At 39.9% G+C, this 23,849-nt stretch overlaps 1 protein-coding gene and 2 long non-coding RNA genes across 6 annotated transcripts in view; all 3 read right to left on the reverse strand.

Annotated features, from left to right (window-relative positions):
• The window catches only part of LOC117947712, a 22,383-nt gene extending 21,029 nt beyond the window's left edge, over window positions 1-1,354 (reverse strand). Inside the window, exon 1 of the long non-coding RNA XR_004657302.1 lies at window positions 1,288-1,354. This is a non-coding gene — a long non-coding RNA (uncharacterized LOC117947712). The remainder of the gene's footprint in view (window positions 1-1,287) is intronic.
• Window positions 1,355-9,262: 7,908 nt separating this feature from the next.
• LOC117947706 lies at window positions 9,263-15,701 on the reverse strand. Its single transcript, XR_004657295.1, has 4 exons — window positions 15,648-15,701; window positions 15,212-15,243; window positions 14,928-14,954; window positions 9,263-9,335 (listed from the first exon to the last, which is right to left on the reverse strand). It is a non-coding gene; the product is annotated as an uncharacterized LOC117947706 (long non-coding RNA).
• A 4,681-nt stretch (window positions 15,702-20,382) lies between these two features.
• LOC117947697 (oocyte zinc finger protein XlCOF6-like) overlaps window positions 20,383-23,849 on the reverse strand; it is a 29,293-nt gene continuing 25,826 nt past the window's right edge. The window contains exon 3 of one of the 4 annotated variants that reach the window (XM_034876878.1): window positions 20,383-21,263. In XM_034876878.1, coding sequence (XP_034732769.1) covers window positions 20,992-21,263 — 272 coding nt within the window. In that variant the 3' untranslated portion in view covers window positions 20,383-20,991. Of the gene's footprint in view, window positions 22,215-23,849 lie in introns of all 4 variants that reach the window. The other 3 variants (XM_034876875.1, XM_034876880.1, XM_034876879.1) reach the window with 3 other exon arrangements.

The raw sequence follows: 23,849 nt of genomic DNA on the forward strand, positions 1-23,849 counted from the left end.
TAATCGCTCATCCCTACTACCACCCCCTTGCTTCAAAGTAGGGATGGTGTTCTTGGGATGGTACTCATCATTCTTTTTCCTCCAAACAAGGTAAGTGGAATTATGACCAAAAAGTTCTAATTTTGTCTCATCTGACCACATGACTTTCTCCCATAATTCCTCTGGATCATCCAAATGGTCATTGGCAAACTTAAGACGGGCCTTGACACGTGCTGGTTTAAGCAGGGGAACCTTCCATGCCATGCATGTTTTCAAACCATGACGTCTAGTGTATTACCAATAGTTGGCTAACCTTGGAAACGGTGATCCCAGCTCTTTTGAGGTCATTGACCAGCTCCTCCCGTGTAGTTCTGCTGGGCTGATTTCTCACCTTTCTTAGGATTATTGAGACCCAACGAGGTGAGATCTTGCATGGAGCCCCAGTCCGAGGAGGATTGACAGTCTATGTTTAGCTTCTTCCATTTACTAATGATTGCTCCAACAGTGAACCTTTTTTTACCAAGCTGCTTGGCAATTTCCCCATAGCCCTTTCCAGCCTTGTGGAGGTGTACAATTTAGTCTCTAGTGTCTTTGGAAACCTCTTTGGTCTTGGCCATGTTAATAGTTGGATTCTTACTGATTGTATATGGTGGACAGGTGTCTTTATGCAGCCAATGACCTCAAACAGTTACATCTAATTTAGGATAATAAATGGAGTGGAGGTGGACATTTTGAAGGCAGACTAACAGGTCTTTGAGGGTCAGAATTGTAGCTGATAGACAGGTGTTCAAATACTTATTTGCAGCTGTGTCATACAAATAAATAGTTAAAAAATCAAACATTGTGATTTCTGGATTTTTTTTTAGATTATGTCGCTCACAGTGGACATGCACCTACAATGGCAATTTCAGACCCCTCCATGATTTCTAAGTGGGAGAACTTGCAAACTAGCAGGGTGTTCAAATACTTATTTTCCCGACTGTATATAGTATCTCAGTCTGTGGGGAGTTGAGGGTCGTGGTTAAAGTCTACATGCGGGCCAAAGTAAGCTAGTGGACAGTTAGCTGGAGAGATGCCAGTTCACCTCTTAGACACTGCCATGGTGCTCTTGAGCAAGGCACTGAACCCCCAACTGCTTGGGACGCTTTTCTTTTGGCAGCCCCCTCACTCTGGTTTCTCTCCATTTAGGTACTGGGCATATGTGTGTAATATCAACAGAGTGAAAATTGTAATTTTCCCTTGTGGGACTAATTATTAATCTTAATCTTACATATACTGTATAAATCAGGGAGTCAGCATGCTCAACACCAGGGCCTCTCCTAAGTGAAATGCGGCCATCATTAATGGTTGTGAATACACCTGTACCTTTCCTGCTCTAGGTCTAAAATAGTAGATAGTCCCCGATCCGTCTGGCTTGTTTATTTCTCAGTAATTTTACTTTTTCTCATGAATACATAGCTTTCATTAAGTTTGATAGTTATATAGCTTGCCATTTGATCATTTCTCCGTCGTAATTACTTTTATACGGGGTTGGAGTCTGACCTGCGTCTTTGACCGGAGGTTGCATAGTAAGTTTACCACAGTAGCCTACGCCTTCGGCCTGTGCACTAGGAATACCTACCCACAACAGCTTCATACATAGGCTACATCTGCTGGAGTAAGGATGAGGAAATATTTATTAAGTGAACATTAGCGGCTATGGAGGAGCTGTGCGTCTTCTGCGGTGCTTCTGTGTCAACCCAACATTCTCTGACGCCCAAGGTATGTCCACCGAGAATCTCGTCACAACCAAAGTTACATGGCTCGCAACGACTGCAAAATAATCGTTTTTTTCTCTCCGCTGGCCATTGTGATTTGATAACACTTTTCATAAAACCCTTCCAACTTGTCCCAAACTAAACTTTCATGGTTCTGAGCGAAAAGGAATCTTCATCCAATACGTAGGCCTACCTACCTTCTCCGGCTCGGATCACAACATAGAATGTATATATGGTAAATTAAATAAGTTTTATCAAAGGAACAAACATTTACCAGTAGAGCTTTACCTTCTGGCTCAGTTCTCTTTTCATCACAACGGTGTGATAAATGGAATGTAATACCACACTCGCTGCTCGGAATCTCCGACCAATCTCCTGCTCCATTTTCTATTTTTCATATTTTTTCTACAACATGCTATAAAGTTATAGTTAGGACCGTAAAATATTTTTGGAATAAACTCCTGGAGGAAAATAGGTCATGTCTTTTTATTCAGTCACTTTTTTTAGTCTAGGGGGAGGGTCACCCAACCTTTGTATTCATGAAAACAGCAACATTTCAAAGCAGCTTGTTTGGTGCATATTTTTGGATGTAGCTCTCTCAGTCTCAGCCCCCCATTCCTAGCAGATGGGTCCCTCCCTCTTAAGTCAGCCAGCCATTTGAGCTGTAGCTGTGTACAGATCATGGGATTTACCAAACTGGATCAATCCTGCCTCCACATATGAACATCAAACTGCTTTGCTAGTTTCATCGTGTTCGGGAGATCTGCTGCTTTACCTGTGCTAAAATATCCAATGACTGAGGAAGCCTAGTGACGAGTCCATAGCAACAAGTTCACGTGTTGAATTTGTCATTAGCCAGTGTGCTTGTTGAATGGTCTCAACGGTTTATTGTATGACTTCACTGAATAGTAATTTACTAGAGGAGTAACTTAGTAATTGAAAAAATGCACCAATGCAGGAAGTGGACATTTAGCTTCCATGCTTATTGTGATTCCACAACAATGTTAGTGAGTAAATCTACTGAAATGGCCCCCCCATAACAGTGGAGTGTGAAGTGTAAGATGAGATAGCAGAGGTTAGGTCATATCTGTCATGGTTGTATACAAACAATGTATATCTGTACATCTTTGCCAAGTGTAAACCACAACACAAGGCCTCAATAAATTGTTGGGGAGGGTCACGCCTTTTTACCCAATCATTTTGGAGGGTCATAGAAAAATGTATCACTGGCCAAGTGAGGGTCAAGTCTATTTGGACTAAAGAGCCCTAAACTCCTCCGGTAGCACCTTAAATAAAAGACCAACAGTCTCTAATTTCTTCTGCTCACTAGGTGTGATATTGGACATATCTTTGCTGGGGTGTAATTAGTGGCATTTCAGTTTCAAGTTAAGATGCCATGTGTTGTTCCCTGATTTGTCAGTTAAAATAATTAGTGTCAATTAAATGGGCGTAAATGAAGTCAGAACAACACACTCACACACACACACTTTTGTATCTGTCTTGTGAACAAAACCATGAAAAGATGACACTTTGTACTCTCAAGCAACATTCTTCTCGATGTGTCATACTTTGCAGAATGCCGTTAAAAATGTATTTAGGACACTGGAACCACACCTTTATGTCAGCGTAGGTGAGCTTAAGGTGTTTTAAGATACAAAGATGATGCTCTGATCTTGTCAATTAAATCAAAACTAAGCTCTACAATCTGCTCACATTTGCTTACATAGAGGTAGGTGTAGTTTTAGTGACCTTAAAGCGCCACTTAAATTATACAGAACCCCTAAGGGGACATGAGCAACCAAAACAAAATCTAAAGTTTAGTTTCATGTGCTAACGGGAAACTTTCATGGAACCTTTGCGTAAGAACATGGAACTAAACATTTTTTAACCAGTTAACATCAGAGAGGTTTTTTTATGTGAATGATCATAAGATAAAGGTTTAGAGATGAAATATACATTTCTTCATATTTGAAGCATATATGAGGCATGTCACAACTGATGAAGTATTGACTATTGGATAGTATTGTTTTTTGTTTTCTTCACATTATAACAAAATAAGGAATGTAAAATGTTTCTGTTCATTATAGTGTTTCTGTTTCTTAAAAACAAACAATGACTATTTGTGGCCACTGGTATTTTGCCTACCTGTTGTTATTGGCTTAGCCAGCGGGCTAACCTGTTGGTTCCATTTAAGGCTCTGATAAACACGATTTTCTGATCTGGAATTTTTGTGTTTGAGTCAAATTGATCCAATCCAATGTTCCTTTAAAAAAATGATCATAAAAGTAAGATGGATAAGGTGATCCTGAAGAGAAAACAATGGGATTTCCAAATCTGAATCCGTTTGATCCAGATTGGCAAAGACCTTCTCCGCAAACATTTTGGACAGGAAGTAAAGATGGCAGCTGGATATGTTTTCAAAATTATTGGATAGCCTTCTATTAAGGCAGAAGATGCTAAGAGGCTACAGGCGTATGCATTAATTCTGTGAGAGTATTGCAAAGCTATGAAGGATTTGCAATATTTAGATAAACTCAATCTGCCAGCAAACATGAAAACAATAATTCAAAAGCTTCCTCCTAAGCTCAGAGAGAATGCTTGCATGTGATGTATCTGAAAGCAAAGATGTAGATCTGGCTTTAAGGATCTCGTCAAGTTCATTGAGTCAAGATCATCTCTGAACCAATTTTTGGCAACATCCAAGATACTCAAGTTGTAAATAAAGGTGACAACAAGGCAAAGATACAGCAAAGAGCACAGCCCCAAAAAAACTATCTTTATGCCCAAGGAACCAATTATAACTGTAACCGGGGGGGCAGTGACAATCTTACCTGTCAATGTTAAGTGTAAAAATTCATCTACTCACTATGGGTCACAACACCAGTGTTCCAAGCAACGTAATCAAACGTTTGGAAACCTCTGAACTTATTGGCAAGCACTTTTTCGAGCTTCCTAGTGTGTTCACACAAGAGGAAATGCCAGCGACGACAAATATCACCGAAGAAATTTATTTTTAATTTTTTAATTTTATTAATTCTGTTGCCTAAGTGATTGCCTTAAATAGAGTGTATCTATGTGTATGTATGTATATGTATATGTATGTACAGTGCCTTGCGAAAGTATTCGACCCCCTTGAACTTTTCAACCTTTTGACACATTTCAGGCTTCAAACATAAAGATATAAAAAAAATATTTTTTGTGAAGAATCACCAACAAGTGGGACACAATTGGGAAGTGGAACGAAATCTATTGGAAATTTTAAACTTTTTTAGCAAGTAAAAAACTGAAAAGTGGTGCGTGCAAAAATTTTGGGCCCCTTGCGTTAATACTTTGTAGAGCCATCTTTTGCTGCGATTACAGCTGCAAGTTGCTTGGGGTATGTCTCTGTCAGTTTTGCACATCGAGAGACTGAAATTCTTGCCCATTCTTTCTTGCAAAAAAGCTCAAGCTCAGGGAGGTTGGATGGAGAGCATTTGTGAACAGCAGTTTTCAGTTCTTTCCACAGATTCTCGATTGGATTCAGGTCTGGACTTTGACTTGGCCATTCTAACACCTGGATACGTTTATTTGTGAACCATTCCTTTGTAGATTTTGCTGTATGTTTGGGATCATTGTCTTGTTTGAAGATAAATCTCCGTCCCAGTTTCAGGTCTTTTGCAGACTCCAACAGGTTTTCATCCAGAATGGTCCTGTATCTGGCTGCATCCATCTTCCCCTCAATTTTAACCATCTTCCCTGTCCCTGCTGAAGAAAAGCAATTCCAAACCATGATGCTGCCACCACCATGTTTGACAGTGGGGATGGTGATGAGCTGTGTTGCTTTTACGCCAAACATATCGTTTTGCATTGTGGCCAAAAAGTTCGATTTCGTTTCATCTGACCAGAGCACCTTCTTCCACGTTTGGTGTGTCTCCCAGGTGGCTTGTGGCAAACTTTAGACGAGACTTTTTATGGATATCTTTGAGAAATGGCTTTCTTCTTGCCACTCTTCAATGAAGGCCAGATTTGTGCAGTGAACGACTGATTGTTGTCCTATGGACAGATTCTCCCACCTCAGCTGTAGTTCTCTGCAGTTCATCCAGAGTGATTATGGGCCTCTTGGCTGCATCTCTGATCATTCTTCTCCTTGTCTGAGCTGAAAGTTTACAGGGACGGCCAGGTCTGGGTAGATTTGCAGTGGTCTGATACTCCTTCCATTTCAAAATGATCGCTTGCACAGGGCTCCTTGGGATGTTTAAAGCTTGGGAAATCTTTTTGTGTCCAAATCCGGCTTAAAACTTCTCCACAACAGTATTACGGACCTGCCTGGTGTGTTCCTTGGTCTTCATGATGCTCTCTGCGCTTTCAACAGAACCCTGAGACTATCACAGAGCAGGTGCATTTATACAGAGACTTGATCACACACAGGTGGATTCTATTTATCATATCAGTCATTTAGGACAACATAGGATCATTCAGAGATCCTCGCTGACCTTCTGGAGTGAGTTTGCTGCACTGAAAGTAAAGGGGACGAATAATTTTGCACGCACCACTTTTCAGTTTTTTATTTGCTAAAAAAGTTCAAAATATTCAATAGATTTCGTTCCACTTCACAATTGTGTCCCACTTGTTGTTGATTCTTAACAAAAAATAAAAATGTTATATCTTTATGTTTGAAGCCTGAAATGTGTTAAAAGGCTGAAAAGTTCAAGGGGGCCGAATACTTTCGCAAGGCACTGTGTATATATATATATATATATATATATATATATATACACACATATATATAAATATATACACATATGTGAGAGTGATGACACCTAGAGTGGGGAAGGGCTGTATCATCCACTGAAACAAAATTTGAAACAAATTGCTCTGTCTGCCACAATTTTCCTTTTCATACATCATTTAAGGTCCTATTGTAGGAAAACGGACAGACATCTTAGTATGAAATTACAGCGGTATGGCGATTACTATAGAATTGACCATATATAAACATATTTACATACAGTATGTATGTAAATATATGCAGTAAATATTTGGCTCTACAAACTACAGTAAGACAAGACATTTCTGGAAGGAGACAGACAGTGCCATTTTTATAATTTTAGATGTATTGTATAATCTCAATTAATTAACTTTTTGACCTGTCGAACCTGTCAAAGATGTTGTCTGCCACTCCCTTCTCTACTCCCTTACTGAGCCCAGATCGACATAGCAACCACCACTACTCCGCACGCGCGCACACACACACACACACACACACACACACACACACACACACACACACACACACACACACACACACACACACACACAGTGTGTGGCCTATGAGCCTCAGCTTACTTGGTACTGCTGATATTAGCATTGGGATGTGCACGAAGGCACACTGTCAAAGAAGATTTGAGTATGATTTTACTTAATGGAGTTTACTTACATTGGGGGATTGCAACTTTATAGTAGCAGTGAAGTAAATGTTAGGTTTGGAAATTCATATCGAGTCCACAAGGCTTCAACAGCCAGGAATCATGTTGCATTAGGTGCTGTGTTGATATGGAACAAGGAAAACCTGCTCAGCCCGCAGTACGAGTCCTGCTACCAGTGCTATTGCCAGTTCTCCTACAACTACCAACACAGTCGTTGATTCTGGAAGTGGTTTCTGTACTGGGAAGGCTGGCCACCTCAACATACATTTTTTTATGAGGGAAGAGGTATGCAGGGACCAGGTCAGGTGGTTAGACATGTAGACCCTAGAAACATAATTTTCTCCACAGTCTGCACAGCAAAGCTGTGAATGTGGACCGGTGTGTGCGTAAGCCGATTTCTTCGATCATCAGCTCTTTGGATTTCTCAACATTTAGGATCAAGTTGTTGTTTTGGCACCAATCTGTAAATAGTGAATTTCACCTCCTCCTTATAATTGCCCTGATCCCTGCCCTGGATGGTGTCTTTTACATCATCCCTATTACATGATACTTATTACATCATACATCACTGTGCTGATTGAAGTTATCTTATCTGTAATTATGAAATCACAGTTCAGATCAGGAGCTGTAGCATGTATACTTAAACTTGTTCATCACATACTTCTACTTCTGGGCTACTGGCGTCAGCTACGGCTAACCAGAGTCAAGTGTAAAGCTTAGAGCGCCCTCTGCTGACAAAGCTGAGTTACGTCAGAACAATATTAGCCATTCAAAACTTATTTATTCGGAATCCCTTGATGTATATTATAGACAAAAGAGACAGTAGTTAACTTTGCTCAGTTAAAATTTGAAGGGGGGTTGTTACATGGTTGGCAAGTTCTCCCACTTAGAAATCACGGAGGGGTCTGAAATTGTTGTCGTAGGTGCATGTCCACTGTGAGTGACATAATCTAAAAGAAAATATCCTGTAATCACAATTATTGATTTTTTAAACTATTTATGTGTATGATACAGCTGCAAATAAGTATTTGAACACCTGAGAAAATCATTGTTATTATTTGGTACAGTAGCCTTTGTTTGCAATTCCAGATGTCAAATGTTTCCTGTAGTTTTTCACCAGGTTTGCACACACTACAGAAGGGATTTTGGCCCACTCCTCCACACAGTTCTTCTCTAGATCAGTCAGGTTTCTGGGCTGTCACTGAGAAACACAGAGTTTGAGCTCCCTCCAAAGATTCTCTATTGGGTTTAGGTCTAAAAACTGGCTAGGCCACACCAGAACCTTGATATGCTTCTTACAGAGCCACTCCTTGGTTATCCTGGCTGTGTGCTTCGGGTCATTGTCATGTTGGAAGACCCAGCCTCGACCCATCTTCAATGCTCTAACTGAGGGAAGGAGGTTGTTCCCCAAAATCTCGCAATACATGGCCCCGGTCCTCCTCTCTTTAATACAGTTAAGTCGCCCTGTCCCAAGTGCAGAAAAACACCCCCAAAGCATGATGCACCCCATAATTCAGAGTAGGGATGGTGTTCTTGGGATGGTACTCATAATTCATCTTCCTCCAAACATGGTTAGTGGAATTATGACCAAAAAGTTATATTTTGATCTGATCTGACCACATGACTTTCTACCATGACTCCTCTGGATCATCCAAATGCGCATTGGCAAACTTAAGACGGGCCTTGACATGTGCTGGTTTAAGCCGGGGAACCTTCCGTGCCATGCTTATTTTGGCACTTTTGGATGTAGGTTCTCCCTTCCCAACAATTGTAAAAGGAATGGGCGTCAGAAGGGTTTTAAGTTTTAAATTTAATTTTTAATCTGTTTATTGAAAATTGTCCACACTTTATTAGTAATCACACACAGTCCTGATCTCTCTCCACACAGACACACTAATGGAGAGATTTCAGAGTGAGTGGTCTGCCAGCTCAACCAGCGCCTTGAGCAGGTGGGGGGGTACAGTACCTTGCTGAACAGCATCTGGCAGTGCCCAGGTGGTGAAGTGTCATCTCTCCAGCCACCAATCCACACTCGCTACTTTTTGGTCCACACGGGGACTTGAACCAGTGACCCTCCGGTTCCCAACCTAAATTCCTATGGACTGAGCTACTGCCACACCTGAGTATTGCCCATTGCTCTTTCCATCACAGGGGTTTGGTGGCACTGCAGCTGTATCTGTGAGGCCAGGATATCCTGAAGGAATCAGATCAGAGAGTCATATTGTGTTAACTGCTCCTTAACCCTGTTTGATCATAAATTCATATCCCCGCTGAAATTTCTAAACAGAAAGAGCATACATTTTAAAATCTGCAAAATAAGGAGTAACAACGTCAATAAAAGGCAGTCCTTGCAGGATGCCGCGATCGTGCCAGTTCACACAAATTCAACCCATCGCCGTGACTTTGGTGCAATACGCAATTGTGATCAACAAAAGGGGGGGCTGGGGCTTGACTAACACGCACATACACAAACACACACAGTGGATGCCTGATAAACCAGAGATGAAGACAGCTACGTTTATTTATTGTAAGTGCAATGATGAGTTATTGTCCAAAGCCCCTGCTGCTCGGGGCGCCTTTCATCCCCCCCACTCTGACATCTCTCCATTAGTGCATGTATAGGTACTGAGCATGTCTGTGTAATTCAGGCCTGTGTGTAATTACAACAGAGTGAAAACATTGCAATTTCCACTTGCAGGATTAATGAAGTATACATTATTATTATTACTATTATCAGTAGTAGTATTATTATATCTAATCTCTCTAAGATAAGGCCGAGGGTAATCGGGACTGTCTTGCTGCTTGTCTGCTGAATCTCTGGAATCTCTTTTTTCTTCATTTTCAGTCAGTTAGCCGTCCATACTACTTACATGTCTCGTTCCCCTATCTCGGGGAACAAGGGTTACATACGTAACCCAAGACGTTTTACGAGCTTCAATGGGGAGAGGAAATGATGCCAGAGCCCAGACTGTCTATGAGAAGGTGAAAGTAAGCCTAGCTTTCAGCTTAGACACTTTGATTCCATGGGACTATTTCTCTGGTTGGTTATTATATAAAGGGAAAATGGCTAGATCAATATTTTCATTTTCAAGTAAACTACAAGCCCACACGGTAATATTCACGTTATGTTTTTCGTGCATGTTTATGGTACAATAACAACGCATTGGCCTCTCTGATTCAAATATACAACAGCCATGTTTTTTTTTAAATATTTACTCTAAACATGTAAATGTAAATGTGCTGTATTTATATCGAGCTTTTCTAGTCTTAACGACTACTCAAAGCGCTTTTATATCATACAGGATACATTCACCATTCACACACATTCATACACTGTGGCCGAGGCTGCCGTACAAGGTGCCACCTGCTCATCAGATAAACACTTGCACACATTCACACTCCGATGCGCAAACATGGCATGGTTGTTTTAGTTAGTATGACTTTCACACATAACTCTGCCATTTCACAGATTGGCCAATTTTAGTAAGGCAAGGCAAGGCAGCTTTATTTGTATAGCACATTTCAGCAACAGGGCAATTCAAAGTGCTTTACATAAAATCAGTTAAAAAGATAAAACACATGTACAAACAGTTAAAAATCATAAGCATTAAAAAACAATGAAACACATGAATAGACAGTTAAAAACAAAATAGAAAGATTAGGACACATAAAACACAAGAATAACAGTTACAGTGCAGCATAAGAAATTTAAAGAATTGCAGTCATTTAAAGAAAGGCAGCATCAAAAAGAAAGGTCTTCAGCCTTGATTTAAAAGAACTGAGAGTAGCAGCGGATCTACAGGTTTCTGGGAGTTTATTCCAGATATAAGGAGCATAGAAACTGAAAGATGCTTCACCCTGTTTAGTTCTGACTCTGGGGACAGAAAGTTGACCTGTCCCCAATGACCTGAGAAGTCTGGATAGTTGATAGTGTAGTAGCAGATCAGAAAAGTATTTTGGACCTAAAGCGTTAAGTGATTTATAAACTAGCAAAAGTACTTTGAAATCAATTCTTTGAGATACAGAAAGCCAGTGTAAAGACTTCAGAACTGGAGTGATGTGATCCAGTCTCTTGGTCTTAGTGAGGACTCGAGCAGCAGCATTCTGAATCAGCTGCAGCTGTCCGATTGATTTTTTTAGGGAGACCTGTAAAGACACCGTTACAGTAGTCAAGTCTACTGAAGATGAAAGCATGGACCAGTTTTTCCAGGTCCTGTTGACACACAAGTCCTTTAACCCTTGATATATTCTTAAGGTGATAGTAGTCTGACTTTGTAATTGTCTTAATGTGGCTGTTCAAATTCAGGTCTGACACCAAAATTTCTGGCTTTGTCTGTTGTTTTTAACATTGTTGTTTGAAGCTGAGCGCAGACTTTTAATCGTTCCTCTTTTGAACCAAAAACAACCACCTCAGTTTTTCCTTCATTTAATTTAAGAAAGTTCTGGCACATCCAGCCGTTAATTTGTTCGATGCACTTAGTCAGTTTTTGTACTGGACTATAGTCCCCTGGCGATAAGGTTATGTAAATTTGTGTGTCGTCAGTATTACTATGGTAACTTATTTTGTTGTTCTCCATAATCTGGGCCAGTGGGAGCGTGTAGATGCTAAACAGAAGAGGCCCCAGAATAGAGCCTTGGGAAACTCTGCACGTCATATTTGAATGCTAAGATGTATAATTACCTATTGACACAAAGTAATCCCTATTCTGTAAGTAGGATTCAAACCAGTTTAGTACTTAGCCAGAAAGTCCTACCCAGTTTTCAAATCGGTTTAGTAAAATGTTGTGGTCGACCGTGTCAAATGCAGCACTGAGATCAAGTAATACTAAGATTGAAATTTTACCACTATCTGTGTTAAGGTGGATGTCATTAAAGACTTTGACAAGAGCCGTCTCAGTGCTGTGGTGTGGTCGGAAACCCGAATGAAAGGTATCAAAACTGTGGTTTAGTGACAGGAAATGGCTGAGTTGTAGAAAAAACGCTTTTTCAATTATTTTACTTAAAAACGGAAGGTTTGATATCGGCCTATAGTTGCTGATTAGTGATGTGTCTAGATTGTTCTTTTTTAAGAGTGGCTTGATTACTGCAGATTTCAGGCCGGAGGAAAGATACCTGAAAGAAGAGAAAAGTCCACAATCTGTAGAAGATCAGAAGCCAAACAAGTTGAAGCATTTTTTGAAAACTCCCGTTGGTAGAATATCAAGGCAACTGAAGGAGGTTTTCAGATGTTGTATAATGTCCTCCAGGTTTTCATGGTTGATTATATGAAATTCTGTCATATTGGAACTAGTTTTGCTTTAACACTGTGACAACACATATCCTGAACTTGATATGGAGGCACTGACTGTTTTGTATCACTGACTGATCTTCTGAATTATGTCTTTGAAGAAGGATGCAAAGTCATGCAGGCCTTGGTAGATAAAAGTTCAGATGCCACTGGTACTGGAGGGTTTGTTAACCTATCAACAGTAGCAAACAAAGCACGTGAATTATTATTTATACGTGAAGTCAGTTTTCACCTAATGAAATAATTGCAGATCCCAATGGTCGATATGTCATTGTCTCGGGCCTCCTATTCCAAACACCCGTTCTTTTGGTGAATGTCTACGCTCCTATCTGGGACAATACTGAATTTGCAAATAAGCTTCTGTCATCCCTCCATAATTTAGATACACATAGACTGATCCTTGCAGGGGATCTTAATTGTACGATTGACCCATTGCTTGATAAATCTAGCCCTAAATCGGTTTCACCGTCTGTAATGTCAAGGGTCTTTTCAGACTTTATGAGACAAAATGGCTGTGTAGACCCATGGAGGTTTCAAAATCCAAACTCAAAACAATTCTCTTTCTTTAATCATGTCTACCATTCTTTTTCAAGGATAGATTACTTTTTTATAGATAGCTCTGTTGTCCCCGCAGTGGTATTGGTTGAATACTTGGCCATCATAATTTCAGATCATGCACCATCTTATCATCTTACCTTTCTTTCTCTTTAAACGTTAGAGAGCAATCCTTCTGGAGACTTAATTTCCTGCTGCTTTCAAATGAGAAATTTTGTGAACATGTGGCCACTAATATAGTTACTTTTCAGGATCAAAATATAGTCACCAACCCAAAGGAAATCAATAATACTTTTGCAACATTTTACTCCACACTTTACGCGTCTGAATTCCCATCAGATGTTACAAATTTGAACAGTTTCTTAGATAGTTTAGAGTTACCTACTATTGAGCAAGGAGACAGGGAAGGGTTAGATCGACCTCTTACACAGTTAGAGATTGTTACAGCCATCGGAGATGTGTGAACTGGTAAATCTCCAAGACCTGATGGTTACCCCCCTGAATTTTTAAAGAAATTTGAAGATCAGCTCTCGCCTATTATGCTGGAAGTATTTAACGAATCGTTGGGAAATGGTTCTTTGCCCCCAACCCTCACACAAGCTAAGATTATACTACTCCTCAAAAAGGACAACTTGACTAACTTGATCTACTCCCCCGGTCATTCTTTGACTGAAGAAGCTGTAATTTCTCTAGACGCGGAGAAGGCCTTCAATCGGGTGGAGTGGAAATACTTGTTGTTGTACTTGTGGAGAGGTTTGGGTTTGGTGACACGTTTCTCGCATGGATTTGTCTTCTGTATTTACAAGCATGTATTCAAACTAATCCGTCTCATTCTAAATTTTTCCCTCTGTCACGTGGGACACGTCAAGGATGTCCTTTATCCCCCCTCCTGTTTGCAGTGTAAATCGAGCCTCTTTCGATTGCGTTGAAGTCGTCGTTATTGTGTGGGACTGAGGAATATTGCGTCTCTCTGTATGCGGACAATCTCTTGATTTATGTAAGCAATACAGAGACTGGAAATCTTTAGCAGGAAAAGTACCCCCCCCCCCCATTCCATAACACCATACCTGTCTCTTGTTGACTGACTTGCTTGGGTTGTCTGCTGTGTCCGACTATGCGTGCTTTCGAACACCCACCCAACTCTACCTCTGATTGGCTTACCATATGACTCAACCTCAGCCAATCGTCAGCATTTATGCGCTTGTCTTGTGCACGGCCCACTAACCAAGGAAGAAACAAGTCTTTGCCTCTTTGCTCAGAGATCAAGTTGGTCTGATGAAAAAAAACAGCTTCAATTATAGTAACGTGCCGCTTTTTTAAACCAGTAACAATGTTTTAAAATGGGTAGAGTAATCAGTTAGAGTACTCGTTACTGAAAAACCGTTAGTAACGCTGCCATTCCCATCACTGGTAAGGACGAGATTAGTACTGTATTTAAAGCTGATTCTGGTTTCCTACTTGGCCCCAGGTGTGTCTGTTAAAGCAGACGGAGACAACTTCTCTCTGTGGATGCAACGTGCAACCTAGCTAACAGGTGAAGAATCCAAACAACAACATCACTAGCTAACTCACTTTATATGTACCGGAACTATAGACCAATACGACAACAGACTTAAATGAACTGACACCATCAGTTATACAACTTACAGTTCTCAAGGACTCACACATACAAACTCAACTGATTATCCTCTGGACAGCTGGTCTCAGGGTGTGAGACGCGTATTTAAAGTATTTGTACTTTGAAACTTCCCATCTCTAATTAATATGAATGACATTAAACTAAATACACACTAAGAACAACCACTTCATGAAAGGATACGATATAAAGTTTTGAATTTTGGTTACCAAGAAGCAGAAGATTTTGCAGAGTCTGAAAAATGAGTTGCCCTGTTTACATAACTGTCTACCTTCATTTATCTGCAAGTGCTCATGTTATGAACTTACCCAAGCTGGCGATGATCAAACAGAGACCTTTAAAGTGACACACTGGTTATTATTTGGTCAAAAAAAACTAAGTTTAGGAGATCACTTTACCTAAATTAAAGGTAAGGGTTACACTGTTTTCTGTAAAGAGCTGAATTAAATGCACATTTTAATAAAAGCCACTGTAATCTCAAAGAGATTACAGAGAAAATTGTTAAACAAAACCCAAACTATCTGCATGGCTAGATACCACTGGAGGTAAGTGAGAAAAAATGCATTATAATAACTTGTTCAGTGTGCCTTACCTGCAGTTAGAGTGAGTTTGCACATGTTGCCACTATGCAGATAAGCAGAAATAAAATGAATTGTATTAACATGGAGCTGAAAAATATATAAACGACTCAAAATCAAATCCTCATCCAATATTATTATTATTATCATCATCAAAACTTTTGCCACACAAATTGCATTTCATTTTGGAAAACTGCACATCTTTTCTGTTAAAAATGGTCTTAGAAAGTAGGTTGGTTTCATATTCTGTGGTGTGTCTATCAGAGCCACTTAGCACAGTTTGTGGGTTTACTTAGTATTGGAACTCTTATTTTCATACACATTATATACACATTTAGGACGTAGGTAGGAGTAACTGATGAAAACGCAACTGTACCATCACATAGTCAGACCCTGGCTGCTGCTTGAGAAATTATACTATTTTACAGCACCAATGATGTTTTCACTTACCTTTATCAGGATGGTGGGTAAAGATTCAATCAGTGATTAAACAGCATCTGTAATTTAAAAGAACACAATTCGTCAGTTTTAGGCCCGAAATTGATCATTCTTTAATTAAATGACATAGTTTGCAAATTATCTAATAATACAATTTACTGTTTTTGCAGATGACACCAATATTTTATGTTGGAATAACTTGCAGCAGATGCTGGAAATGGTCAATAATGAAATGAATACATTAAAACTTAAAACATGAACAAAACTAAATTCATTACATTTGGAACTCATACTATAAATACAGATGTCCAAATAGTAATTGATAACGAAACAATTAAAATAGTCTATGAAAGTACATTTCTGGGTGTTGTATTTGGCCACAAACTGGGTTGGAAGCCCCACATTTAATATCTGTGCATGAAGATGGCCAGGAGTATTGGTATATTTGAGTAAAACTAGAAACATATTGAACCAAAATACATTACATACTCTGTACTGCAGACCTGTTTTACCAAATATTATATGTATAATGTTATATTCTGTGGAGGTTTAGGGAAATACCTACAAAAGCAAATTACTAAATATTTAATCATTGCAAGAAAGAGCAATCAGGATAATAAATCACACCGGGTATTATGAGTACATTAATCATCTGTTTTTTAATTCACATTTGCTGAAATTCATGAACATTGTTACATTCCAACCTCCTCAATTTATGTTTAAAAAATAAGTAACATACGCACAATGTTTAATGAACGAGACAGGGATTATTATTTAAAAGGGACAGTGTATGTTCAAAAAATTCAGTTTGTGGGGTGACCTTATGGAATGGACTGAACAAAGACATTAAACAGAGCCATATCATTTATTTCAAAAATAGATTAAAGAAATCACAACTTTAACAATACAGAAAAGAATAGACCAAAACATAGGATCGGAAATGTAATGTGAAGGTGTTGTTGTGTATTATTGTATTGTCTTTTGGAAGATCTGAAATATTGTATGCTGTATTTGCATATCTACTTACTTTTTCATACAATGATTTTGTGAAATAGGGGCAGGACCAAATAAGCTTCCGCTTGCTCCTTCTCGAACTAATCTTTTTTTATATATATACTGTGTCTGTGTGTGTGTGTGTGTGTGTGTGTGTGTGTGTGTGTGTGTATATATATATATATATATATATATATATATATAAGCTTTTTTATAAATTCATACGGGTTTTTGTTATTTTTGTTAATTTCTAATTTACCATTTCATTTAGTGGTTTTAAGTTTTTTATTTTGTCTTGCAACACTGTTAAATAACAAAGCTGTTAAAGAAGTTGAGTTAAAACCAATTAAAGTGCTTGATAGATGATTAATATAATTGTCAGACAGACCAAAAATTGAGTAAAAACAAGCAACAGAATGGGTTTGTGTAATGGGAAATTACATTCTAAGAATGATCTTCTGTTTTTGTCTCTCTTTTTTGTTAATTCTCACATGCTGAAATGAAAAAGGAAGCTTGACTCTCTTTTCTGTGATTTTTTTCCCATAACAGGACTAGATAAAGTACAAGGTCTCCGTAAACTTTCTCTCCCTGCACATTCTTTTACTCCTTGGCAGTTGAGATAAACAGGATTGGTAACCTTTGGTGTGAAGGGGGGAGAAGAACTGGTGACACCAGACTGTCTAATGTGTTTAGATTGTCTGTCAGAAATGCTGAGTCATGTTAACAAAAGGTTGCTTTTTGACTCAGGGATGTACTGTGTATAAACCAGTTTTTTCTTCTACCTTAAAGACTTTTCCACATTGTGCTGCTGTGCTGTGTGAAATAGTAATTCCTATACTAGAAGCTAGAAATAAAATAACCATAACCAAACTCTGTTTCAGTTCTCTCTCTCTTTTCACTCTTATTTTAGTTTAGCTCTCAAAAAAACATTGCTGCAACAGAAACATCCACAACAGTAAGCTCATGATTAACTTTATAAATGCGGATTTAATCCTATCAATAAATTGTAAAATAAACCCAAAAATAATACATATATATTTCATATCTTTTTTGAAAAGATAATATAATGGTTGATCTTACATTCTTAGTTTGGAACTGTGGTGGTCTGAATGCACCTCACAAGCGAGAAAGCACCCTAGCCTTACTTTAAAAGAGAAATGTTAACGTTGCATTATTACAGGAGACCCATTTGCTACAGACTGATACCAGCCGTTTAGCCAACAGATTTGATCATACAATTGCATCTTCCTCAGCTAGCTCAAAAACAAAAGGAGTGGAAATTATTGTCAAACGGCATCTTCCGCGTAAAGTTTTGTTGCCTTAGTCAGACAATACAGGCAGAATTTTGATTGCTACAATAGAGTATAGAAGGTACCAATTGAAACCCACAAATATTCTGAAATCATGGGCTAGCAACTTGGGTTTTATAGATATTTGGCGTGTAGGTAATCCCACTTGTGAGGATTATTCCTTTTCTCATGTAAACATAATTTTTTTTCCAGAATAGATTGAAGAATAGATAATTTTGCATCACCTCAATTATTTCAATCTACTGATAAAGCGGTGTTACTCCCTATGGCAGTGTCTGGCCATAAAGGGGTCCTCAACGTAACCACCAGGGCATGAAATCAACACCAGCCCACCCGCCATTTGCGGGTGAATTTTGCAATTGGCGGGTAACACTGTCAATCTACCTGCCTCGTTGGCTGGTAGCCAATGAGAATTAAGTGATTCAGATGCTTAACAATCAGTAAGCAGGGTACACAGTTGCTTACTGGCCCGGACCAATCAGGGGCCCGCATCACTGGAAGACATTGATTGACAGCCGGGGCTCCCTTTCGCATGTTCATTACTCGCGACAATCCCAGCAGTTCCATGTGTAGCCACTGACCGAGCGCGAGTGAGAACGGGTTAAGTTCATTTCCTTGGTTCTCATATATAGACGAGGCGTGTGTGAACGTCTCACCAACAAAATGTATGGTGGAAGACGTTCTGCCAATCTGTACATAACAGTTTTTCACTATAAAAAGTCGCTGAAAGTTGTTGTTGTTTCAATCCTGTTGGCTTAATGCAGTGGGCGAAGCTGCTTCTCTGTTCCTGACGCGCACACACACACACACTGATGACCCTGCCCTGATCACCACCCTAGACCATCTGTCTGAACATGCTGCTAGATGGCGCTTTAATGCTTCTTTACTGAAAAATAAATCACTCCGTTTATAGCACAATTCCAGTAGTTTGCAGAGATTAATGTTGGCTCTGTAGAAGACCCCAGGATATTGTGTGACGCGATAAAAGGTTTTATTAGGAGCAACACCACACTAGTCTACGCTCTAATGCACGCAAAGCTAGATCCCTTCAACTACAAAAGCTGAGTTCACCAGATTGGACACACTGCTACAAACTATTTTTACTGACCAAATAGCTTCAGAGCGATCACTAGTTAAGGAAGAAATAAACCAATCTGAATTTCTAATTCTAGAACAAGACAGCGCTATTACTTTCAGAGTGCTAGACCTAGTCATCTACTTGCCATGAGAATGAGGTCATGTGACCATTTTGCAGATATACCAGAGGTTAATTTGGATAAAACCCAGTGACAGCTGGTTGAATATGCTTGACTTGCCTCAATTACCAGCAGAGGAATCATCTAACTTACACAAATTGATCGGTTTAGAGTAACTAAGATTGTCATTACAGAATATGTAAAAGGGAAAATCACCGGGATTTAATGGGATCCCCCGCAATTGTATGCAACTTTTTTGGATTCCTTATTGACATGACTAGCTTCTCTACTGAGAAGGGAGAATTTTCAAGGGATTTTAAAACAGACTTGATCTCCTTTGTCTTGAAAAAGGGTAATGATCCTACAGAGTGTTTTTGGACCAAACAGGATTTGTAAAACAAGACTGGCAGCAGATAATGTTAGACGCCCTCTCCACATTATTGATGCGGCAAAAGACAGTATGAACACAAGATCACTACTCTCTCTTGACACAATGAAAGCATTTGAAAACATGAGTGGCCAGTTCTATGGTCAGTCCTTCTCACTCAGCTGTGTCTAGTTGTCTCTGGGAAGGAAATGGCTTAAGAAATTAAGATGTCTACTCTACAGAGGAGGAAAAAGGATGGTGACCTCTCAGTTCCCAACCTTAAACATTAATCTTGGTCCTTTGTGTTAAGACCCCTCCTTACCTGGTTAAACCCAGACGTGTCTGTCTACTGGCGTACCTTTAAAAGTGCCATGACAGAGTTAGTCACTCCATGATGTTATTTTGCCAATATCCCAAACACTGCCAGCTACGCTTTGCCCCAATTATCTCTCATCTTTTCAAAACTTGGAGATTTGCTGAAACATACTGCCATATAGCTTTTAACTGGCAGACAAGTTCCCCTTCAACAATACAGCACTCCTGATTGGTGGGAGGCCTATAACAATTACACAGTGGGAACAGAGGGGGGTTCATACTCTAAAAGCCATTTTTAGCAAGGTTGGCTTGCTACCCTTTTCTGATTTACAAAAATGCATTCAACCTACCACGTTATTGTATCCTATCTGGAAGTTATTTACTAGGCAGCAAAAAACCTGTGGTATGGTATCGAGGCTTTATCAGTTCTTGGTGATATCTGGCCACTCTGCCCTTCCTATTGAGAGAATATGGGTACGTGATTTCCCAGGACTGAGTGTCAATCTCGATTGACATAATGTATGGTCTAGCATTCCACAAGTATCACGCAATCCAGACTCCAGCTCTCTAAAACTTCAAAAACGTGCCGTTTTTGCTGGACTTACAGCTGCCAAGAGAATGATTACAACGCGTTAAACACCACCTCATGACTTGTCTATTCATACTTAAACCCTTTCCCTGCTGGATGTTGTGTATATGGATCTCTCCACGGCTCGCATAGGTGGAGCCCTGGGAAGGACTTTGGGCACTTGGATCAGCATTTCTGTATCCTTGAAGGCCATGCTATAGATTTTAACTATGTCCTTCTCACTTCTGTCTGTGTTTGTTTGGTCACTCTTGACTTGTGCCAGTCTCCCTGTCAATGCCTCTTGGCTTGTTGGTTTGTTGGCTTGTTTGTGTTTGTCTGTGTCAGTTTCTGTGTGTCTTGTTTGTGAGCAGCGGGCATCGTTCTTGCTATTGTGTTTTTGTTGTAGCTCCCACCTTCCCGCATTTCCTGTCTTTGTTGTAGAGTGAAACATTTGTTTGCAATGAAGGATTGTGGAAAAGGTGAACTGTGCCTTCGTCTGTGTGTGTAATGCACTCTTCTGTATGTTGTCATCTGGACCAAACTTTTGCACTCTTTAAATAAAAAAAGAATTTGATCACAAATAATCTGTCTCAGGATCAGAAGAGCCTCATGCCTGGTCTTCAGTCTCTGGTTGTAATGGTGGATGTGAGTTCCTGGCTGGTTCTGGTCCTCCACAGTCCTCTCCATCAGCTTCTGTCTCCATCGGACCAACACATTTATGTGTTTTGAACTGAGAGCGCCATGCAAATCTTTTGTTACAAACACTGCAGCTGAATCTTTTCTCTCTTGTGTGGACAGCCATGTGTGACCATAAATCTCCACTCCGTGCAAAAGATTTTTTACAGACTGAGCAGCTGAAAGGTTTTTCTCCTGTGTGAGTTATCATGTGGTTCTTCAGGGTTCCACTGTCACTGAAGGTTTTACCACACTCAGAGCAGCTAAAAGGCTTCTCTCCTGTGTGGATCCTCATGTGTTTTTGTAAATTTCCATTCTGTGTAAAACATTTTTTACAGACTAAGCAGCTGAATAGTTTTTCTCTAGAATGAGTCATCATGTGGGTCTTCAGGGTTCCACGTTCAGTGAAAGCTTTACCACACTCAGAGCAGCTAAATGGTTTTTCTCCTGTGTGGATTCTCATGTGTTTTTGTACACTTCCTCTCTGTGTAAAATATTTATTACAAACACTGCAGCTAAAACGTTTTTGTCCTGTGTGAGTTATCATGTGATCTTCCAGATCTGACTTGCGACCAAATTTCCTTTGACACTCAGAGCAGCTGAAAGGTTTTTCTCCTGTGTGGATAATCATGTGTCTCTTCAGATGTGACTTGAAGCAAAATCTTTTCCCACACTCCGAGCAGCTGAATCTTTTCTTACATCTTGAATCCTGTTTCAGAGAGTTTAAAGCTGACTGGGGTTCTCTGGTCTCCTTCCAATCAGCACTGTCATCAGTCTCAGGATCAGAAGAGTCTCCAGTCTGGTCTTCAGTCTCTTGTTGTAAAAGTGGATGTGAGTTCCTGGCTGGTTTTGGTTCCCCACAGTCCTCTCCATCAGCTCCTGTTTTCATGTGCTGAGTTTGTCTTTGATGAAGCTGTGAGGACTGAGCTTCCTTTTTACTATCTTCACTCTTCACAGGGACAGGAGTGAAAGGGAACTTGGTGATATCAGCCTTCTCCAGCCCTTGAAGCAGCTCTCCCTGCTGACTTGTCCACAGTTCCTCCTGTTCATTTTTAATGTGTGGGCGGGGATCTGGCTCCAGCTTTTCCATACTGCTGCTACACTCCTGCAGCTCCTCTTCACCAACAATTACTTCCAGAACATCTGGAGGTAAAGCTGAAACAGAGTGAATATTTGTACAAGTTAACATCTACAAGTCCATTAAATGTGGCAATTATTCAGCAACAATTTTAAGAAGAAACTTCCTCAAATTTGAGGATATTTTGGTTTTGTTTGTCTTCAATGAACACAGACTTAATATATATGGGGTTTTGGTAGTGCTTAACAAGTTTTTGTTGTTAGTCCGAAGGAAGCGTAGCTCTATGACAAAACCCACACTTCACCACAAACCTGTTTCTAAAGGCTGCTTTAGGTTGCAATCACACATCCTGTATTGCGGCTTCGGAGTAGATTTAACACCAGGGCCGGTTCTAGCTTGCTATATAAGTGTGGGAAGGTAGTAGAAATAGGTGGGCTGAATGCTTATTAGCTAATTGCTGGGTTTTCCCTGCTAGTATATGACTTAGGCTAGCGCCTATGCCTATGAACGTAAAAACAATGGGAGAGCATTTGGACAATGAGCCAACCGTTATTATTATACATCCAGGGAACAGACGCACGGGCCAGGCGTCCACTCAGGCGTTTTTTTGTTGTTGTGTTTTTGCTCGAAGGACTTTAAGTTTAATATCTTAAGTAGACGTGTATAGTTTCCGACTGGGAACCTAGAAAATTATGTAAAATTGAACACAACAAACAACAGTCCATGCCCCTCGCCTGGCATCATAGCGGTACCACTACAGCGGGCCGATGGTATGGAAGCCAGTTGATTTCACAGGCCTATGGCCTATATAATAAACACAGTTACACTTTTTGGAACTATTTCAACTTGTGTAGGCCTATTAGTGCTTTCTGAACATAATGAACACACTGTGATAATAAAGAAAAACTGATAATTTTGGTCACTATAATCGTGAGGTTAACTTTTTCATAACATTACACGATTGACATTCATCAACTGTTTGAGTTAAATTTAAAATGCAAATGAAAAGTTTGTGTAATAGATAGTTTTTTTTGTAAGAATGCCTAAATCTTTTACTTTTGGCATATGTTAGATATCTATAACTAACTCCGCGTTCGTTCGGATCTCTGAGGAAAAGGAGGCTGAGGGTTGAATTGAGAATTAAGAAAAGGTTTAATGCAACCAGTCATGAAAATTCCTAAAACACTCTCATTTATGTCCTGCACCTTGGGGCGGTTCCTTTTCACCTGCTGCTTTCAAATCCATTCTCATTGGTCCGCTGTTGTCATGACAACATGCCGAGTGCATCTTCGCTGTCCAATGAGAACTGAACTGACCTGCCTTCAAATACTGCACCTTTGGGGGTCATTTTGGTTACAGAACAAAGGGGTCTGTCGTGTAAATGTGAAACTCTGCCATCAACACAGTCCAATCAACATTGTATTGTCTCAGCCTAGACTAATGGCGTTTTTCCACTGCTGGTAACAGCTCGACTCGACACGACTTGACTCGCCTCTACTCGACTCGACCCATTCTACGTTCGTTTTCCATTGCAAAATGAGTAACGTCTCAGCGTGGCTGGTCACCATAGCTACGCGTGAATTTTCAACGCGACTCACAACAGCACGTCGGCTACTCGCCACAGCCAAAAGAAAAGTTTTGTTTCAAAAGAAGCTGAAGGAAGCAACAAAAATCACCGCTAAAAAAATCAGGAGTTTGGGAATACCGACGGA

The sequence above is a fragment of the Etheostoma cragini genome, chromosome 7 (assembly GCF_013103735.1).
Source record: "Etheostoma cragini isolate CJK2018 chromosome 7, CSU_Ecrag_1.0, whole genome shotgun sequence".
NCBI lineage: Eukaryota > Metazoa > Chordata > Actinopteri > Perciformes > Percidae > Etheostoma > Etheostoma cragini.